The sequence below is a fragment of the Chroicocephalus ridibundus genome, chromosome 5 (genome assembly GCF_963924245.1).
Source record: "Chroicocephalus ridibundus chromosome 5, bChrRid1.1, whole genome shotgun sequence".
In the NCBI taxonomy this organism is placed as follows: domain Eukaryota; kingdom Metazoa; phylum Chordata; class Aves; order Charadriiformes; family Laridae; genus Chroicocephalus; species Chroicocephalus ridibundus.
The window spans coordinates 67,557,441-67,578,897 of NC_086288.1; the positions used below are offsets into that span (position 1 = coordinate 67,557,441).

General features: G+C 36.5%; 1 protein-coding gene across 2 annotated transcripts in view; it reads right to left on the minus strand.

Moving 5' to 3' along the window:
* PDS5A (PDS5 cohesin associated factor A) overlaps positions 1-21,457 on the minus strand; it is an 81,382-nt gene that overhangs the window by 17,924 nt on the left and 42,001 nt on the right. For both annotated transcript variants that reach the window (XM_063335672.1, XM_063335673.1), the window contains exons 9-20: positions 21,094-21,209; positions 20,204-20,298; positions 19,288-19,433; positions 12,226-12,377; positions 9,210-9,323; positions 8,475-8,556; positions 7,654-7,702; positions 7,394-7,533; positions 5,772-5,887; positions 4,950-5,055; positions 3,312-3,472; positions 494-617 (exon numbers count right to left, since the gene is read on the minus strand). In XM_063335672.1, the coding sequence (XP_063191742.1) occupies positions 494-617; positions 3,312-3,472; positions 4,950-5,055; positions 5,772-5,887; positions 7,394-7,533; positions 7,654-7,702; positions 8,475-8,556; positions 9,210-9,323; positions 12,226-12,377; positions 19,288-19,433; positions 20,204-20,298; positions 21,094-21,209 (1,401 nt within the window). The remainder of the gene's footprint in view (positions 1-493; positions 618-3,311; positions 3,473-4,949; positions 5,056-5,771; positions 5,888-7,393; positions 7,534-7,653; positions 7,703-8,474; positions 8,557-9,209; positions 9,324-12,225; positions 12,378-19,287; positions 19,434-20,203; positions 20,299-21,093; positions 21,210-21,457) is intronic.

Sequence of the window (21,457 nt, forward strand, 5' to 3'; positions counted from 1 at the left end):
CATAAGGTGACTTTTTGCTTTACAACTTGTCTAAGCAAGCAGTAAGCTAACGTCTGAGCTTATAGTCAAGTAGTTATTCTGCACTAACTTCCTCAGTGAGGAAGTGCTGTATGTGCAAAGACCTTAAAGCGTGGTAATTTAATACATTTTGAAAGTAGAGGATGTTATCTCTCATTTAGTATCTGCTAAATGTTTCCTCATGGCGTTTAGTGTGGATCATTCCAGCATATTTAGCTTATTTTCCCCCTAACTTTTCCCGTGTAATCAAAAAGGAATACCTGTGCTATCAGACATCGCATTACAAAATCATAACTGTAAAACACAAACGTCAATAATTTGTTATTGTAAAATTAATGACTTATCTCAACTACCACATACCTGCCGGCTCATAAATTGTTATCTGTTAATAAACAGTATGAATTAAATTTATGTTTATTACTAGTTTCAACTAAGAACAACAGAAACATCTTAAAAACCGAAAAGCAAGACATACCTCAAAGATCTGCGCAAGTTGCACTTCTTTATTTGAAAATATGGCATGTATACAGTGAACAGCTTGTTTTGCCTGATGAGGAGTGCCTCTTTTTGCTTTCTGATGCAAAATCGGAATTAGTGTTCTGTGAACATTAAACAAAATACTTCAAAATGCAATTTGCAATCTACAAAAAATAAAGCTCTTCACCTATACAAATCTATCTTCACAATCTTATAAATCAAGCATTCCTTTGAAGTCTGTTCAGGAAAGATCATAATCATAAAGTGAAAAGCAGGACGGAATTGTATTTAGTAATACTTGTTGAACACCTGACTGTATGCAGTTAAGCAGAAAAAAGCCCACAGGGAAAAAAATCAAACATGAAAGAAAATAATGATCAAAATAAGGCTGTTTAGGAACCTAAATATAAGATGGGGGGAACCCAACAGGTTCAGCTAGGGTAAACTCCTGGGCTTCTTATCCAAGCTTGGAAGTGACAGGGCTGAAGAAAATTTATGAAAGCTAGGAATAACCATTAAACATCAGTATTTTTACAAGCCTTTACTGCTTTAACTTTGGTCTTTAGTCGCAGTGTATACTCAAGTGAACAACTGCTTCGTTCTGAGCTTTTGCATTTGAATCCCCCAAAGTCGATCTGCTGATCAGAGGCCACTGAAGGAAAGAGCAGGGCAGAAGCCACCCCAGAGACCAGGTCGAGGTTGGTCACACTGTTCAGTTCCACCCTTGAGAGCACACTGGAAAGCTGGCCTGTCCCCTGAGAGCTCATCGCCTGAGACGCTAACTCATGAGACTTACCACACAACTCACCCAGCAACTGACACAAGAAAACAAACTTGCCTAGAAAGCACCTGACACGGAAACATCTTAAAAAAAAAAAAAAAGTTCCTTGTTTTCTTGAAAGGCTCAGTAACAATACAGCATTTAGTACATGGATTATTTAGCACCCAGCCTTCACTGACACGTTCTACATAATCAAAATCAGCAACAAGACGTGCAAGAGGAGCTTGAAGGGTTGAAAGAATGAAGTCTCAAACGCTTTCCTCAAAAACCACACAAAACCCAAAACCAAACCAAAGACCTCCAGAAAAATGTGAACAGTATTTAAAGTAGGAGAATGCCTCTTCTCAACTTGGTAAGATTCCACAAGTTGGATTAAATAAGAACCAAAATAGCAAATAATTCAGTAAAACCTGCAGTTAAAACAAGCTTCAACGCCTAACCTACAGTTTTCATGGGGTAAGTACGTGCATATTAAAGAACCTTTGCCAAGCGTTGGTGCATCAGTTACAAACTATACCTCATCACGCCCCAACTGACAAAATTCTGCAAAAACGTGAAACCTGACGTGTTTACATGCACCTTTACACGTTTACATGCTGTCCCATGGCTGCTCTCTTTGAGCATGGCCAATGCTTCCATCAGACTCTAAGGCCATACGGCAGTCCTTGCCTATGAAAGCAGCCTGGTCTAGTGGGAGGTGTCCCTGCCCATGGCAGGGGGGTTGGAACTAGATGATCTTTAAGGTCCCTTCCAACCCGGATCATTCTATGATTCTATGAATGGTGCACAAAAATATTAATTTTCCATCCGAGGAAGAACTTGGACTACTGCTGCTGAGCACTACTTCAACAGAGAGCAGACAGCCTGCTCACACAAGGGGTTTAAAAAAAACCCAAAAAAAATCCCCAAAACAGGTCACCTGAAACAAGCTACCTTTTGTTTATGATAAAGATTTCTGAACATATGAAATCTGGAACATCTGCTTGTCCTCAGATTTCTTTTTCTTTGTGTCAGCGTAAATACTGACCTGGTTTTGGCATTCAGAACATTCACCTGACTTGCTTGCAAACCATGCCAAAGGGCTAGACCTCCATTTTGACAGAAAGCAATGTCAGCAATACCAGCTCCTTTGACAGAAGATGACATACCCCAGCAATGTCAGTCTTGACTACAGCCTAGTAAGGAACTATACTGACAATGGGGATTGCTGGGCTTTTCCTTCTCTTCACCCCTACGAACACCTTAAAAGGCATCTCATATGTGAACTTGTAACATTTTTCTTTTTGCCCAAAATCTGATTCAAATCCATAAGAATCGCTGAGGTTACACCTTCAATTTACTGAGAACTTAAGGTGTACATTGGTATATATCTTAGCATGGTAATACCTGAGATGCTATTTCAATATATGAGAACTTGAAACCTGTGCTTTATAATCTGGATTAGTTAGTTACTAACAGGCTAATTTTAAGGTTTTAGATGTTATTCACAAGGTTTTAAATAGTCTGTGAATACCTAGTAGATTATGCAGCTTTAATCAGCAGTTAAAGCATGAATTGCATAATGACGACTTATAGACAGCCAATTATTCTTTGTTAGAAATTCATGCCTGCTTTTGGATCTTGTTTCCCAACTTGTTTCATAACAAACAGAGCTGTTAACCACCAGAGATTATATTTTCGTTCCTTACAAAGATAGAAAAGTTGTGTGAAGGACAGATATAAGTAGAAATGATGCCAAGGAATTACATCTTTGCCATATTCTTGCTGTTGCTTATTTCGTAACCTGGGAAACATGCTACACGCTATTAAATCTGAGTACCTAACACCTTCAATAGATACACAAAAATTGTGAGAATGCAGAATTTAAAAATGAAGAGATAGAAGCAGAAAGGTAGCAAAGGAATACAAAATGATGGAGGAGAAGCTGTTCACATTTAACTAGACTATAAAGTAATTTTAGGGGCAACATATTAAGTAAACTATCAAGAGGCAGAATTCCAGTTATGAAAAGCTGTGTGTAAAGAAATACACTCACGATCTTATCTGTGGCAGGTCTGTTTCTATTTTGTGACCCGTGTTTCTGAAAATCTGTATGGCTGCCTCAGCTACCTTATCATCTTCCATCCTGAGGCACTGCAGCAGAGACTCATAGGTCTCTGCAGAGTGGAACGAGGTAGGATGTGTAAAGGACAGAACCTGTAGATACAAATTTAAACAAAGATACATTTAATCATGGAAAATGAATCATCAGCAAAATAAAATTATGGCTGTTTATGAGCATTACCATCAACATAACTAGTTATTACACGCTCATATGAGATTACGTTCAATAACTTCAATAACTGCATTTTGGAGAAGGTGATATAGGCATTTTCAAATAAATTCATCTGTGCTTTGTTCTTCAGGTCCTCCAAATATCTGGTAAAATACTACATTATTTGAATATGTAAACTTATTTACTGAAAGGAACACTTATTCAAGAGTATTCATTTATATTCCAATCTACTTAAGAACACTTTTATTCAACTTAACAGAACTGAAATCTTAATTTCTCCAGAATCCCTGAGCAGAAAAGATATCAAGAAAGTTAAGACATCTACAAACAAAACATAGATTACTATCCTTTTAATCTAAAGCTAATGACATGTACCACATTCTGTTAAATAGGGGAAACGTCAAATAAGAAACTAAGCATGCAGGGATTCAAGGCAGGACAAGAGAGAACAAAAGGTTATCCCAAAGCAAAGCTATATTAAGTATAGTAAAGTTCAGACAACATAAGGTAGGGAGAACAATGAAAACTTGCATGTATTTTGTGTATTCTTTGGATTTGTCTTATCTTGGTTTCTTTCTCAGAGTTACCTACTTGCATGAGTATCAGTGAGTGAAATAACGTTCTCAAAGATATCCATGTCACAGCAACAAAATTTTCAACCTTGGCAGATTACTTTTCTGAGCTACATTCGCAAACAGATATTACTTCCTTGCATACTTCCGTATAACTATTTCTATCATGGTTGCCATTACCAAATTTGGTGTGATATGTCTCCATAAACTCCACCTCGTTCATTCACACTTCTGAAAAGTCTCACAATAATTACATAACCTTCCCCTCTGTTCCCTCCTATATGTTATACTGCTCTTTGTTAAGATGTTAAAAATAAAGGCTCATTAGTGAACTGCCGAATCCATCACAGATTTTTTCCAGAAATTTCAAATCCTTCTTTCTCCCCCAGCCATTTCTCATCACCAGTGAGAACACAAGTTTCCCGACCCCTTTTTGTCCTCTCCATAACTTGGCTCTTGAATTTATTCCTTGCTTTCCTTCCAGTATCATACAGGTCCCGAAGAACGTGCCTCACCTAATTTCTCCATTTATCTTCCTCTCACTTTACCTCTGCACCTTCTTCTATATGGCTTCCCTGAGCAGAAACCAATTTCTGGTTTAATATGCGTATTTCAACTCTTGGAACCCTTTTCAAAACATATTTCCTCCAAAACCCCATCTCTTTCATTATTCTTTTCCCAAGTGAGTATTAATAACCAAACAATTTCATACATTAAAAAAGTAATTATCTAAATAATAACTATTAAAACCACGCTAAGATTAATTTACTAGTCATTCCACTTTTGTCGCTTCATTACGAACTACAGTTGCTTTAATGTAGATTACCTTGAGAAGTTCAAGTCCTGCACGAATAGCAGTATCAGGACTTACACCCTCCTCTTCATCATCAGCTGTCCCCTCTATGGATTTATTCATTAGTTTTACTAGTGCACTGAAATAAGAGATACAAAAAGAAAAAAGCAAATGAATGTGACAGTGTACAATGATGAAGACTGGGGATAGCAGCAAGATTACTTGTTTGGCAATATTTGACAATAAATAAAGGGAAAGCAATAGTCCATTGCGGGGGGAGGCGTTGAGGTGTTTGGTTTTTGGTTGTGGTGTTTGGTTTTAGGTTTTGTGGGGTTTTTTGTTTTGTTTTGTTTTAAATCAAGCTATTCCATTATTCCTTTTCCTTCTGACTTAGCTTTCTGCAAAATTAATTCCTTAGGAGAAAAACCCAAACCAGCAAAAAACCCCACCACACTGGAAGCATTCAGATCAACACACAGTTGCGTGAGTTTCAAAATGTAATTAGGTTGCCAGACAAGTCTCAAAAGAAATCCAAACATTCTCTTACACAATCCCACAAAAGATAATTAATTCAACTGCTATATGGAAGACTGTGTTGCAGTTAACTATGTGAAAATAATGATCATCATTTTCACCTTAAGCCCCACAAAGAGCAGTTTCACTGGGAACAACTACTATATTTTTAAAATCATTTACAGATGTAAATGAAAATGAAGACATTTACAGAATTATTTAACAACAACAAAAAAGCATATTACCCTATTTACTGCTAGGACAGACTTAAGAGAAATTCCAAGAAAAAAAAATTATTTTTTTTGTCATTTAAATCATCTTAGTATGATCTTTCAAACTTACCTAATGGCTTCTGAGTCAATATGTACAGGGGCAATTCTTTCCAAAAGAAATTTGACCATTTCCAGAAAAGGATTTGTTGGCTGCTTAGGATTTGCAAGTTTCCGGGCTATCTCTCTCTACAAGAATGTTAGATACAAACATGAATTATACTCATTTTACTTACTACTTAAGCATGTTGAATAAGCTGAATATAGGCACTTTTAACCACAGAGGTTGTCTATATAACCAGTGAAATGTATTTGGGGGGGGGGGGGGGGGGCTGATTTTATCTCCAAATCTTTCTTTATCTCAATATACTGAAAGCAGACACACTTTACCAAATTTTATTTACATGTAAGAGGTATTTAGGTTTCTAGTGAAAGTTCTTCAGAGCTTCCTAAGGAATTGCAGGCCAGAACCAAAACAGAATCGAGGGAGAGCTAAGTGCAATGTAAATGGAATTTAAGTATCTGTGTCGTCAAGAGTAATCCATAAATCTGTAGGTAATCCTGTTGTATGTATGAGATTTCATAAGCAACAACAAAAAAAACCTGCAGTAAAAGCTACACTACTGCAGATGTGCAGAAGCACTACACTACCTTGAACAACAGATGTTTGGATCCTATGTACTTGCCTTTGAATATTTTGGATCCAAAAATCTGGTTTTCCCCTCTGAATACCCCAAATGTCAAGAACATTACATTCAGCTGCAAATCCAGGTGGAAAAGAAGACATTTTTTGTTTTGAACAGAAGTCTAAAAATCTCTCTAAGAAAATGACTTCTTGACCTTCTCTCTCCTAAGGGTTGGACGCTGCAGACATGACAAACTAGGAAATTGTTCTGTTATGCTAATTTACCTTCAGGAAGAGGGAAGAAACCTTGGCTCTTGCAGCTGCATCACTGCATTCCCAAAGTGCAAAATTTACTAGTTTAGAAGGAGACATACTCTCTATATCAAGCAGTTAGGACATAATTCTGAAGGTCATTCTGTTCTCTTCCCTGGACAATTTCAAAGTCATTAGACAAACCCCAAGAAGCCTATGTTTGTTTGTTGATGCTCTCTATTGTAATTTCTGTCAATGAAATTGCTTACTTTATTTTGGGACCACAATGAAACAAAATCTGTGATTGTTGGCACAATCTGTAAATCTCTGGAAAAGCCTGATTTAATATTAAGGTGTGCATCTTCATCAAAGAGATTAAATAGATGAGAGAGATGGAAAGACTGATCTCAAAATAATGTTCTAGGAAGAAAAATAAATTAATAATATGCAGATAGTATAATATTTGTCTTGCTGGTACTCAGAACAAGTTTCATCAGTGTCAGAAAACAGTTTAGGAACCTTACCAGAAAAGAGACACTTGAAATAAAATATTTAAAAAACAATTAAATTAGTCTTTCAGACTCCATGCTCGATGCTTATAATCCCAGGAAGGAATAAAGCTAATGTTTCCTTAGAAAGCAAAATAATCACCAAAATTATATTTTCCATAATCTCTACAGGTTAACCAAAAAAGTATTTTATGAAAACCGGAAATATATAAAATTCATGTTAAGGTACCAAAGGAGACCATTAACTCCAAATAACTGTTTTAAGAACAAATATTTAAGGTATAAAAGTTTGCTTTTCCATTTCCTTACCACACAGACATCTGCCTGTTTACAAGAACATGTAGGGCTAATTAACAGTTCAAGCTGGGACCGAAGTTTCTCATCATCACCCAGAACCTGATTGAATTTCTTCACAAAATCTTGTGCTTTTCCAGGATCTGGAAGATTTTCTGTATGATTAAACACAATTTAACATGAGATAAATACACTTCTGTGAAACTTGGGATACTGAAATCGTATAATTTCCAGGAATACTGTAATAACAGTTTATAGAACTTATTAATACTTACTTGCTATGGTCATCAGCTTTCCAAACATGGCAGCACTGTTTGCTTCTGACTGAGGACAACAGCAAAAACAAACAAACAAATCAGTGATATCTCCTTTATAAAATCTACCTTTAAGCTGACCTGTTAGTTCTTCTGCAGCGCTTTATTCTACTCTGGAATCTTATGCTTTATGTTTTTGTTTTAAGAATAAACACTAGAATAGCATAACAGTATCATTAGCAGCTACTACACACAGAAAAAGGGGAAAAAATATTCTTGCAATATCAAAGAACCAGAGAAATTCACTAATTCACATAACAGATCAAAATCAATTGTTGAAAAAAGACCTAAAAAAACCCCTCCAAACAATTCCCCCCTAGTCCACCCCCCCCACAAAGCCCCAAAGCAATGCCCTTCTAGTTAAAGTTTCTGCTAGTTTGAAAATGTGCTTGTAAGTAAAATTCCAGTATAAATACTTAAAAACTTGTTTTCAAACAATCATTACGTTATGTTACAACATATTTCATTCTCAAAATATGTTATAAATAATATGTTATAAAATGATATGTTATAAAATGAGAAACAAAAAAGTTGGAATTTTTTTTTTTTTTTAATTTTTTCCAAAGTTATTGACCAGTAATATAAAATAATGGTAAGCATAAGGAGGCCACATACCTTTAAGCATTACTGAAAGCAACTTTACTTAATGAGAAAAGAACATTGTCTGCATATGGAAATCAACAGAATAATAAAGTCACACTGAACATATGATATTTTAAAAAACCCAGTAAATTAGTCTAACAGGTCCATTGGACAAAGTATTAATATTTTCAAAACCGTACAGTGGGCTGCTTATGCAAGTCTAGTAATTCTCGTACGTGACTCCTTAGCATGTTCTGGCACTTCCACATCTCATTCAGTGCTCTGCAAAAGCGCAAAACAAGAAAAGAAAGGCTTACCAATTTGTTCATGACAAAAACATGCTGGATGTATTGGTAAACAAGATTGTTTATTTATTTCTCTTATAAGTGCAACATCTGCTAGGTACAATCGAAACCTACCAAGTATTAAAAATAACCATTCCAAATAAGGTGGTACTGATTTTCTTTTTTTTTTTTTTTCACAGAACACCACCTCTCTTATTATTCTACTTGGAACAATTTCACGTATGCAGGACAGCCACAGTATATCTTATAACCACCCAAACGATCTTGAAAATAACATTTTCAAAATAAAAAACAGGCCACTATCAACCAGCATTCAGTTATAGATATCTTCATCATGGACCTAACATAGAGCAAATCTAGAAGTCATTACTTGAGCACTTTTAACTCTGCATTGTTCTCACTGGATGAAAATGAATGGATAAAACCACTCTTCTCAAATTTCAAGGTATCTTTTTGTCTAATTGACATGTAACGTTTGTATGTAAAAGGGAAATGTTTTTAAATTCTACTTGCAAATAATGCTAAGCATCAATTACTTACATTTTTATTTAAATCCTGACAATACAAGATGATACAGACGTTGGAAAAGCCTGAGAAAGCAAGTGTTTGCTGAATACAAGCTATACTCACTTGACAGCATTTGGATCCAAGCTAGCATACAAATAGTACAAGCACTTCATTCGCTCTTCCGTTTCCAAATTGTGTGGAACGAGATACTGAGCAAAGATTTTCTCTACCAGTAATCTGCAGAAAACAAGGAGATAAAAAACTGTACTTTTACAAAAATGGTGATACCTTTCAGACAAGCTGAAGGAACAAGAAATATCGGAAGTCATTGAAACTACATTTTTCGACAGAGAAGAAAAAATAGTGCTCTTTCTCATCTGTAAAGATCTGTTCCGCTGTTGATACAAAGATTAACAAGAACTGCTTCTTGAGAGCTTTTCCATGTTCTTTCATTTTCACCTCTAAGAAGGAGTAATTGCTTTATTTGTCACCATCCAAATTCTCCTTTTTCTTTAGGCTCTGAGAATCTCCCTTTGTTCACACTTATACATAAACGAGGGGGATATAGACAGTAAAAAGCCCAAATAAAGGAGAAAGAATACAAGAATATATCTCAAGAAGAGGGAAAAGTAAAAATCTGGGAATGCCATATACAAAGAGCATAGAAGGCAGCACAGGTCAAACACACCATATTTTTGCTCAAAGAAAATTCCACGAGACATGGTGGCAAGGCACAGGAGTAAAAGGATGATCATGAACATGACTACAACTATGTCAAGGCCCACGATAACATTAAAGAAAACTTGGCTTTCTCCCTTTGAATGTACATTTTACTACTGATGACTCCAAGAAGTAAGTTACTTGGGGTACAAGATCTTCAGATCTCATTGGAAACCACCTCTGTTTAACATACTAGGAGGTTGGAGGCATCAGAGTTATCTTACTAATTCATGAACATTGGTCTAGCCCATGTCTCTACAGATACATGTTCTAGTAAATCTGTCAATACAAATGGTGAGACTACATCACGCCTTCCCTGGTCCATGTTGGTTAGGGTGAAGATTTACAGAAATACAGAATATCTCTGGGACACACTTTTACCCTGTGGGGAAAGTCAATGGCTAGCATATCAAGAGTGGGTAACAGGGCAATGTTTAAGATGTGGTTATTTTACCCCTTTCCCTATGCATTTGTTGCAAAACAAGGAAGCCCAGAGCACACAGGTGATAAGCAGTTCTTACAGTCAGAAGTTCTCAGCCTTGAGTAGACAACGCACATCAATAGTCAAGTACCATCAAAAATATTATCAAGTGACTGAGTTAAGGATGTGTGGAGGAAATTTGTTCTATTCCACTTCATGCCTGAATACTGTGTGATACTGTGCTATTATCCTTTGAAAGAACTAGTGTTAATCCTGTGTACACAATGGAAAATACTCCACATCTCAGACAGCTGTTCACTGTTACTTTTTATCCTCCTCCCTCATTACAGAAAGAAAACAGGCCAGAGTTGGCTAATTTTGACCTCTGCTTCTGTGCTTAGATGACTGATGGACTCTGTCTTAAAAGATTATAGCATTTCTACTGCTCTTCAGGTGCTAAAAGTATTAACTTTCTAATTCTGACAATGGTAACATTGAAACCCATTTATTCCTTCACTCTGAGATGAGGAAACCAACCCAATGGTGAGACTAAGCCAGAACTTCACTGTCAGCCTTAAAAACTACCAGAATTTGAATTAAAATTGAACTAGAGAAAATCAAACCATCAATCTTTCGGAGTGGACACCCAGAAAACAAACAGCATACAATCCATGCCTACTCATGAAAAGACAGTTTCAATGGCTTAATCAGACTTTCAGAAGAAATCACTTCAGAGGAAGAAACTCAGCTTTGATGACACAGTCTTTCCTTAAAATTCCTTGCCTCATTTCCCTGACTGCATTTCCTGTGAGCAGGAATATGGAAAACATCTGTCCCATTCACTGTAGAACTTCGATTCATTCCCTGGTCACTATCAAACCTGCGTACTGACAGTGAGATGTGAACGTGCTAGAAAAAACATGAATGAACCTCTCAATGCAAATTAAAGCATAATTGATGCACAAACATATGCAGAATTAGCTTTGTACAATCTACGTGCAGATCTCCTAATTTTTCACTATTTAATACTTCTACCTCAGCAGACTTTCAGTGTAATTTCTGCATGTCAATCTCATAACCATATCTTTCTTCTTCTTAAAAAAAGAATTACGTCAACTAATCGAATACGTAACTCTGTCCCACTTATGATCAGCCAGATGAACAAAGTGAGAACCTTCACCACGGCAGCAGTAAGAATTTACTGTCATAATCAGCAACTGAAGGAGGTTATTAGCCCATTCCAACTAGTCACTAAGATCACGCGCCCTACTGAGGTAGCAGACTGTATAAGCAAGATGCTAAGAAACATTACGAAGAAATGGCTGGCTTGTGAGTCTGCTGAATTAAAAAATCTAGGCTGAAATTCTATCTTTGTGTGATCTCATAGTTTGGCTTTCCTTGTGAAAGACAAAGAATTAATAATGAGAGTTGAAAACTATCTTCCAAACCCTTGGCCAAAATACTTTTCTCTAATCCCAAATGGTATTTCCAAAATTAAAGGGACTGAGTGACAAAACAGGGGAGACCAGACAACAGTGGAGGCACCCACAACATTTCTGCAGCTTTTATGTAGAAATTAACCTTTTAGGTAGAACAACATACCAAAAGGAGATGTCTGTGCGTGTACTGTGGTGCATACATGCACGATGCTCACAGACCATGGATTTTAACACGCTAGCCTCTGGAATGTTGTATGGCAAACATGAACTGCGTACAGCATATGCACAATTTGACAAATTTTCCTATGCAGTGGTTAGTTAACAACAATCTACTATCATCACAGATCTAGTTCCATCAGTAAATAGAATGAATACATGAATAGACAATGCGACCACCCTGAGTATCTTAGTACATGTCTTAATGATTATTAATTAAATCTATCATACTTAAAATCACAAATACAGAATGTAATATAACAGCTTTCTCAGGATAAGCACATATTTTCAGAGTATCTCTTATGACTATACAATTAAATTAGGAAGGCTTAGGTTGACTCACTTGTCATCAATGCTATTTTGATAATATATGTGCAAAAGCTTATCCTTTATCCAGCTCACTTTCTCTGCAGCATCTTTTCCAGCCTCGGCATGAAGACAATACTTCTTGTATAGCTGGGCAAGACCCATCATAGCTTCTTTTCTTACTCGCCACTGGAGGAGGAAAAAAAAAATGAAAAGGAAGTGGGGAAGTGGTTTTGGTAAATAAATGTCAAACATATACAAAATATAGTAAACATGTAGAAGCGTGAAAGATAAAACGGCCACACTCTGATCTCCTACATTTAGAAACTTCAAAAGCTGAAAATTGCTCTTTAGAATGTCTAAAATGAGAATTTGTAAAGCCTACATAAGGGATTACTTCTCTGTAGTATGCAGATTAAGTATTGTCTGTGCAGAGGAATCCAGTACTCCTCTGGGTTGAGCGAAGAAAGTCCAGGAGCTAGTCAGTATAAAAAAAAGTTAAGTACAGCTTAACATGTATGCCTGAATAAGTGCCTTCTTGAGCCAGGATTTGGAAGACTTATCTATTCAGAGACAGGCGGCAATCAGAGGTGGCAGCATTTTATCTCCCCATAGTCTTACACGGTCTTACAACACGCTTGTCTAGAAATGGGAGATCCGGAGCTTAGGCCTAGCTAAACCTGCCAAGGCTTGAACTCTTAGGCCACTCTCCAGGACAGTGGGAGAGGCTCTTCTTGCTGAAGCCTTTAAGTAATCACTGTAAGACTCCAGGGACCCAGAAAAAAGCGAGACTACAACATCCGCAGATGGAGTTCCTGGGTTTTCATCCATGCTTTTGGTGGTCACTACTTTATCCCCTCATGTAAACAGGAAACGTCCCACTATTAAACACTTTAACAGACAAGATCTGTAAGCTCTCCTACGCTGACTCGTGGAAGGAATCACACCAGAACAGGCTGAGGATTAATTTAGAGAGAATAGTTAGCATCTCCCACTTAGAATGATTTGCACAGTAAGCCCCAGAAGAAACTTGTTTTGCCTCACCATTTAAAAAAAATGCATGAATTTCAAACTGAAAGAGATAATCTCTTCCAGAACACGCTAGATGTCAATTTTGGCCTTGAACTCCAAGGACTAACTGCTCAAATCATTTCACTCTATCAAGCATAAATGTAGATACAATCATTCACACTGTGCATAACTTCTTCAATCTTGTTAAACTGAAGGCTTGCTTTAATAACAGTAAGTGAGATATTGCACATTTGATTTCTTAATAGTTTTACTGAGTGACTTCCTTTACTTGAAGGGCAAAGAAAAGAAAAATCTTGAAGATAATATGTCTTATGTCAGCACAACAACCTTAGACACCACAAGTAGTTGGAACAAGTTATATCAAGAAGATGGAAAAAATAAAACTATATTTTCTTACATATTTCTTAAATATTAAAAACACAAGTAACAGGTCAAGATAGTAATGACTTTGATAGTATATACTATAATACTTTGTTTTCACAAAAGAGAAAAATTTTAGATATAAATTGACGTTATTGTTTAACTTCTCTGCAGGAATTTGTTCACACCCATTGCAATCTAAAGCACATTTGAAAGAAAATAAAGGTCTGAAAGAGAAACATTTTCAGAAAAGTATTCATTAGATCTCCTATATGAGACAGGAAAGATAGCAAAAGTATCGTCAGAACACAGTGAAGAAGGATTGCAAGAAATGATTCTAAAAACTTTAAGCCTAAAATGAAAGCAGAGTACTTAACAAGGGGTTATAAGGAAAGGAGGTTTGGATTGTCAATAGATTTCTGATCATTGAAATTGCTGTAGAGAATAAAAGTCAGAGCACACGGTTTCAGGCAGAAGATGGGAGACACCCTTAGATGGAAATCCCTTAAAGAATGCTTTGAGACATCCTGGAAGCAACTCAGTGAACAGGAGATACAGGTTAAAAAAAAAAAAAAAAAAAAAAAAAAAAAAAAGAGTAAGGTGTTACTGAGAATTAAAGCTCGAAGAGCATAAAGTAAAAGATGAAGACAAAGGAAAATAAAGGGGAACGTAGTAATCAATTTCAAAGGGAGCAGATCAATAAACACAGCTAACAGAATTACTACCCTGACTGAATTAACAGAAGAATTTTGAGTGTCTTATCTTCCTTGGTTAACCAGCATAATTAAACTCCTTCACTGAAGACTGCTGAGCTGAGTTAGAAAACCTGTTATTGAAAATTCAAGACAACCCCTTACCTGTCGGAATAGCTAACCTATTCCTTCCATAGAGTTAAGAATATTAAAATCTTAAAAATCTTTCTCCTTCATCTGGAAAAAGCCACAATGGGTTTTAGTACACACAGAGAAGGAAGAGTTAAAACTAACACGTGAAGTAAAATATGTAAAGAGAAACAGAAAACGGGAGTCTGTTCTATGGCTCCTCATTCTATAGCTTTTGACTTCAAGCTGATGATGTGAAAGTCTGTTCTTATGACAGGACTGAGACTCTAGACCACAAAGGCTGTTAGGAGAAATGGGAACAGAAGTCAGCTGTCAAAACCCTTCTCTAACTTTTCAGGTTGTTAAGTTTACCCCAGTATAAAAGAAAAGTAGCTGAACCATTTTTAGAAGCTTTTAAAAAAATTGGGTCTCCTGAAACTAATGATTATGAAAAGTGAAGACACTGCAAAGACCCTAGAGACAGTGGTCCAATGGAAAATTCCTCAGAACAATTCTTACCAAAGACTGGATTCCAGTTTTTGGCATGCCTCTGTTTCCAGAGTTACTTTTCCAACTGGACCAATAAAAATGGATTTGAAAACTACAGGGGTGTGTGTGGGGTTGTTTGGAGGTTTTTTGGTTGGTTTTTTAATAGCTGTAATCATTGTACGGATGTGCATACAGATTGAGTTAGCTAAGGATTTTTTTAAAAAAATAAATGAAGTACTGTCTTTTAGCCAAAACCTTTTACCCTAAAAAAGTCATTAGGCTATCTTTACTAATACTGTGCCAGTGAGAATATGGTCAGGAGAAAAAACAGACCACATAAATGACATAACAGCATGATTTAAATTTGAAGTTTTCTAGATTCCACTTTGTTTTATAAAGAAAAAAGGCAGAATTGAAATGACAGACTAGTGCGTTTAAACAATCAGCATTTTACTTCAGCCTGCTGGACAAGTGTTCTTTTTATAGTAATATCTATACTCATTTGATAGATGATTGCAGGCCTAAAAAGAATTACATGAAGTCAAACTGACAAATAATCACTTAGGAGTCTGCAGTAGATTTGTCCAACAGCAATCTGGCTACAAGGAGTAAATGCAGTCAGCAGAAGATAATAGAGTCCTTTAAAGCAAAAGAATAACTAAAATAGGTATAATGCACTATGTCTGGAACTGAAAAAATCCTACATAGAAAATATAAAGACAGTTACATGAACCTATCAATGCTCCTCTCCCAAACTGGACGAAAATCCTAAAAAAAAAAAAAAAAATACTGAAACTTTACAAGTCCTTGATATTCACTTTATAACACTGATTATATTTAGAAAGACATGCTATATAGTTACGGTCTCCTTCAAATGCTAAGTATTTTTTGTAGGCATTTCTAGTCAATCCTCAATTTTAATTTCTTCTCAGGATGTACTTTCATTAAAGCTCTCTCCAGAGATTTTTGTAAGAGAAACATAATCTAGAGATAAAGTTATTCTTCTCTGATGAATGCCTGAAAAGGCACCTAACCTTGAAGTGTAATATATCAGCAAACCCCTGACTGGTGTGAAATCACAGAGTCAAACATATTAGGAACATTTAACTACCACCACACGGGGTCTAAGGCTACACCAACTGAAAATTCCTAGCGTAGTGGAAATGACTACTACAGCTGTACAACTGATTGCCTCTTGCTGATGGCGACATGCTAAAGGAGAACAGAGACACTATGCAGAATCACAGAATCACAGGGTTGGAAGGGACCTCTGGAGATCATCTAGTCCAACCCCCCTGCCAGAGCAGGGTCATCCAGAGCAGGTTGCACAGGAACACATCCAGGCAGGTTTTGAATGTCTCCAGAGACGGAGACTCCACCACCTCTCTGGGCAGCCTGTTCCAGGGCTCTGCCACCCTCAGAGTAAAGAAGTTTTTCCTCGTGTTTAGGTGGAACTTCCTATGCTCAAGTTTGTGCCCATTACCCCTTGTCCTGTTGCCAGGCACCACTGAAAAGAGCCTGGCCCCATCCTCCTGACACCCACCCTTTAAGTATTTATAAGTGTTGATAAGGTCCCCCCTCAGCCATCTTTTTTTCAGACTGAAGAGACCCAATTCCCTCAGCCTTTCTTCATAAGAGAGGTGTTCCAGTCCCCTAATCATCTTGGTAGCCCTCTGCTGCACCCTCTCCAGCAGTTCCCTGTCCTTGAACTGGGCAGCCCAGAACTGGACACAGTACTCCAGGTGCGGCCTCACCAAGGCAGAGTAGAGGGGGAGGATGACCTCCCTCGACCTGCTGGCCACACTCTTCTTGATGCACCCCAGGATGCCATTGGCCTTTTTGGCCACAAGGGCCCATTGCTGGCTCATGGTCATCCTGTTGTCCACCAGGACTCCCAGGTCTCTTTCAGCTGAGCTGCTCTCCAGCAGGTCAGCCCCCAACCTGTACTGGTGCGGGGGGTTATTCCTCCCCAGGTGCAGCACCCTACACTTGCCCTTATTGAATTTCATAAGGTTCCTCTTTGCCCGAAGACACAATAACAATCATCCCATTCTGACTAGGTGGAAGTCCCAGTGGGAAGTGGTGGCTACACTAAAAATTTTTGTATCTCACAAAATGACTTTCTGGGCTTGTTTCTTTAATGGCTGAAAAAGGAGGAAGGTGGTCTTAATCACTCCTGCGAAACGTGCGAGGTCAAGCTGCAGGTACAACTAATTGAAGAGCTGCTTTATAATAGTGAACTTACTCAAAATCAGTATTTCTCATTGTGCAAAGAGGACATCCTTTTGTCAAAATCCATTACATTAACATTAAAAAGGGGAACATAAAAAAGAGAAATTATTTCAAAAGAATTAAAGTAACTAGCTAGTGTGACATAAGGAATAGAAAGGATGCCCCTACCAAAAAGGAACAATAACCAAAAAAAAAAAAAAAAAAATCAACACGGCTACACAGCACAGTGATGCCTGCTATTAAAAGATCATCCTCTGAAGAGCACAGAGCCACATCTGAAAGAGTGTAAACAGGAAAAAGTATAAGCTCTGGCAAGTTGAAGGTAAATCCTTGATGAAGCATGGCAAAAGTTTCAGAACCAAATTATTAAAAGCATATTAATTAAATATCTTCACCAAAGTCTCCGAAGCAGGAAGCCTTCCAGACCCTTGTAGGGCTGAAAGACAAACAAGATTTATTCCAGGAGGGAGGTCTGAAGAGGTTTCTTAAAGTGTCATTAGAAGACATTTTAAAACAAATTAATAAAACAAGTAGTAACAAAATCAGTAAGACCAGGTGGTATCCCATCCATGACTTCTTCAGGAATTTAGAATTGATACACCAAATACTAACTATTCTGTTATTGCAATCTGTCAATGAACAGATTGAACACAGCAAATGTGAAAGAAACCGAAGGGTCCCAAGAGAACAGAGTGCCACTCACCAGAATATCTGATTTTGAATGGGCAAACAGGTTGAAACAGAACAGTAACAACTACAAAGAGCAGGCACTGCTGAAAAATGAAGTCATGGGACTCGGTCATTAAATTTTACATAACGGGAAGTTTTGACCAAGAAAAAATAAATTTCAACAGACTCACAAATATACCAGTAAAATGCACCAAGGATCCCAAAAAGCATTCCAAAGTCTCACACCAGAGGATCTTAAAATAAAAATCCCATTGTGAATTAATTATTAACTAAAACATAGGAGACGATGAGTGGAAATAAATGACTGGTCTTCACAATGAAGGGAATGAAGGGAACCTACTGATGGATTCAGAAGGGAATCCGTGACAGAACACAAGAAAAATTATTAGACAATGAACTGAACAACGTGCATAAAATTTACTGAGGCAGTTGGATCTATCATTATAATGAGGAACTGCAGAAAAATGTTACACTACTCAGTTGTTACAATATGAAATGAAAGAAACTCAAAATAAGGTCAGATTTTTCCCATCTGCATTAACTCCGCATATAGAGTACTGGGCAATGCATCATCTAAAATTATTCAGGGAAAATACTCAAGTCAACATAGATGTTTTCCAAAATAGTCAGCTCAGTGCTCAGAAATAGCATAAAAGACAGAGAGAATAAGAGAAAAAAAATTATCATGAAGTATGTACACAATATGGTGCACACCTTGAATGCCATGGCCGAGTCTGGTCACCTTGGTTCCAATAGGATATAGAACAACCAGACAAGAATGATCAGAAGTATGCAATAATCAATTTGTGTGGAAGTTCATGAGGTGATTATTTAGCTTGAAAAGTAGAGGAGTGGAGAAGATATGGTATACGTATTTATTAATTGTAAGTGTGTCGAAGAATATTTATTATTTTACATAATGCAAGAACGATGAGATACCCAGTGAAATTATCAGACAAGTTCAAAACAAACAAGTGAAGTTACTTTTTCCACACATGCATTAAACTTGAATTTACTGATGCACATGCCATGGATGCTTATAAATAAGTTCAAGAAAGAACTTGACAAATTCATGGAATAAAGTTCCATCGAAAGCTGTGATGAACATGATCATGCAGATTTAAAAATCCTTAAAAGACAAATTGCTGGAAGCCAAAACTGACGACTATGAGAATTAAACTGCGCTATAGGGACCTTTGGCCTAAACATATGCAGCAATTCTTATACTGTTCCAATACGACTGCGTTCCTCACAAGTCAATGACCTTATTTGCTTGACAACACTTGATTGGTGCCTCTGTAACATGGAATCTACATTAAGATGTTCTGGTAAGAAAATTATTTTTTCCCCCACAGTATTCTAAGTTGATAGTCAACTCTAAAATTCTCTATTTATGTGGCTTTGTTTTTTTTGGTTTTACTTTTACCAAATTACATTAGAAGCAATATTCCTGAAAATAAAATATTAACACTTACCCGTTTGTCTAGCGTTCTTTCCCTTACAAAGCCAAGCAGCTGATCATTGACTAAAGAAAGATCTCTCTTGCCCGCAGTAATAATTGTAACAATAACATCATGTCGAATGGCTTCTTCTGGGTCATGTGATCTAACCTTCAAATATTCTGTTATGATCAGAAACAATGAAAAGCTTCGCTTTTTTATGTACATATGACGTATTCTGATTTGTTAATAATGTCGGAACAATTAAATGTCAGTCACACATAATCAACCATATAATCTATTAAACATGTAACTGCCTACAGGAAACATCTGTTCCATCATTTTCTACGTTAAATACAAAACAATTACATACTTATAAATATCAGAAGAATATAAAAGTGAATCGCTTTTACAATAGCCTCATTTGCAACAAGCGATGAAGTGAAATAAAGCTGATTAGAATATACTGATAATAAAGGGGAGTGGGGAGGTGGGAAGAATGCCATAAGAAATAGAAATTCTGCTCATAGTTAAAACGATGCTGAAGCGAAAAAAAGAAAATTCATTGTTTAGATCAGCACAATGGCATTTTCTGAACTCAGTGGAAGAGAGTACTGGGGAACACGCTGACTGTTCTTGAAAATAAATCAAGATGTTCATCAATATTTGCTTTGACTTGTTAAAGTTTCACTAGAATCTGAAATTACTTTAAAACTCATTCTGCAATGGGTAGCTTTGTAACGACTCCCTCTGACAAAGCCCACACATCGTCACACACCCCTCTCTAATAACTAGCACTTGTCTTCAGCAGAAAGCAATTATTCAGTAGTGAACTCTTCCATCCAACATTGGACTTGATACATTTTAGAACTATACTGCTATGTACAGAAATAATTACATTCTTCCTTGCTCATTTCTTAAATTATTCTAAACCTCTGTATGAGCATCTCACCAGTGAGGTCTTTTGCTAAGTCTGGATGGTTCATTAAACAATGACTGGCGAATTTCACACTCTCTAATCTCACAGGGACATGGATATCATTGAACCTAGAGGGACAGAAGATGATGAATGTTAATTTTTAATTAGCCTTGCAAATCAAGATTATTCTCTATGTAGTAACATATGTTGATTGCATGTTCCATTAACTATTAGAATCCTTTTATATGGCAAAATAATACAATAGAAATATTTTGAATTTATCTCCATAATGTACCTCATACAAATTTTATGTTATTTCTTGTGAAATTGTCAGGACTAAAATTAAAGGATGAAGAGACTATATGCGGATGAAATGTTGACCCAATGGATTTTGTCCATTGACTTTTGAACATAATTCTCCATACACTGTCAACCATGTGTGTTCGTCTCTCTCCCTCTCTCTCTATATATATATATGAAATTATAAAAATATAAATTGCCATATAACATGTAGCATTTGAAAACATTCACTTTTTAAAAAATAATACATTTCTATATTTACTTAAAATGAATTATTTCTTCACTCAAAAAGGTAAATGCCAATAAAACACATATAGCTGCAGATAAAGCTGAACAATATGAAATCTCAAACAATGCTGGCGTATCTATTCTGTAATTTTTGCTATGTATGCAATGTGCTGTCTACCTAACCTATATTGTCATAGCAGACATCAATATAGCAGCAGTACTTCAGGCTTCTTCATTCTAAAATATAACTGTATGCAATTCTCTGCTTCGAAGATTTAACAAAAGAACTTGTTCAAATACAAGCAAACAGTTATATCCTATGAAAAACGCAATACTATCACAAAATTCAGAACCATAAAAACAGAAATTCAGAATTTTTTCCCCGTTTCTCTTACCGCCCAAGAAAGCACTGCCAAAGAGGACGATTTTGTGTGGCCAGATCAGAATCTTTGGAGCCAAAGAGTTTAGCCAGAAGTCGAACGACAGCCAAACGTTCTTCTCCATCATTGCTCTAAAAATCAAAACATGAAAAACGCACTGTAAATCATTATCTGTAATATCTTAATAACAATTTCTGGCTTCCTTTTCCTTCTACTTTTATAAATTAGATTAGAAAGTGAGTTTGACATTATTTCTGATAATCCTCAGTCTCCCTAATTAGATGAATATAGTAAAAATACACAAATAGCTATTAAGGTAACATATACAGCCACTGACTAGATGGCTGTGCTTTGAAAACTCCTTCTCTTTCAGGAATAA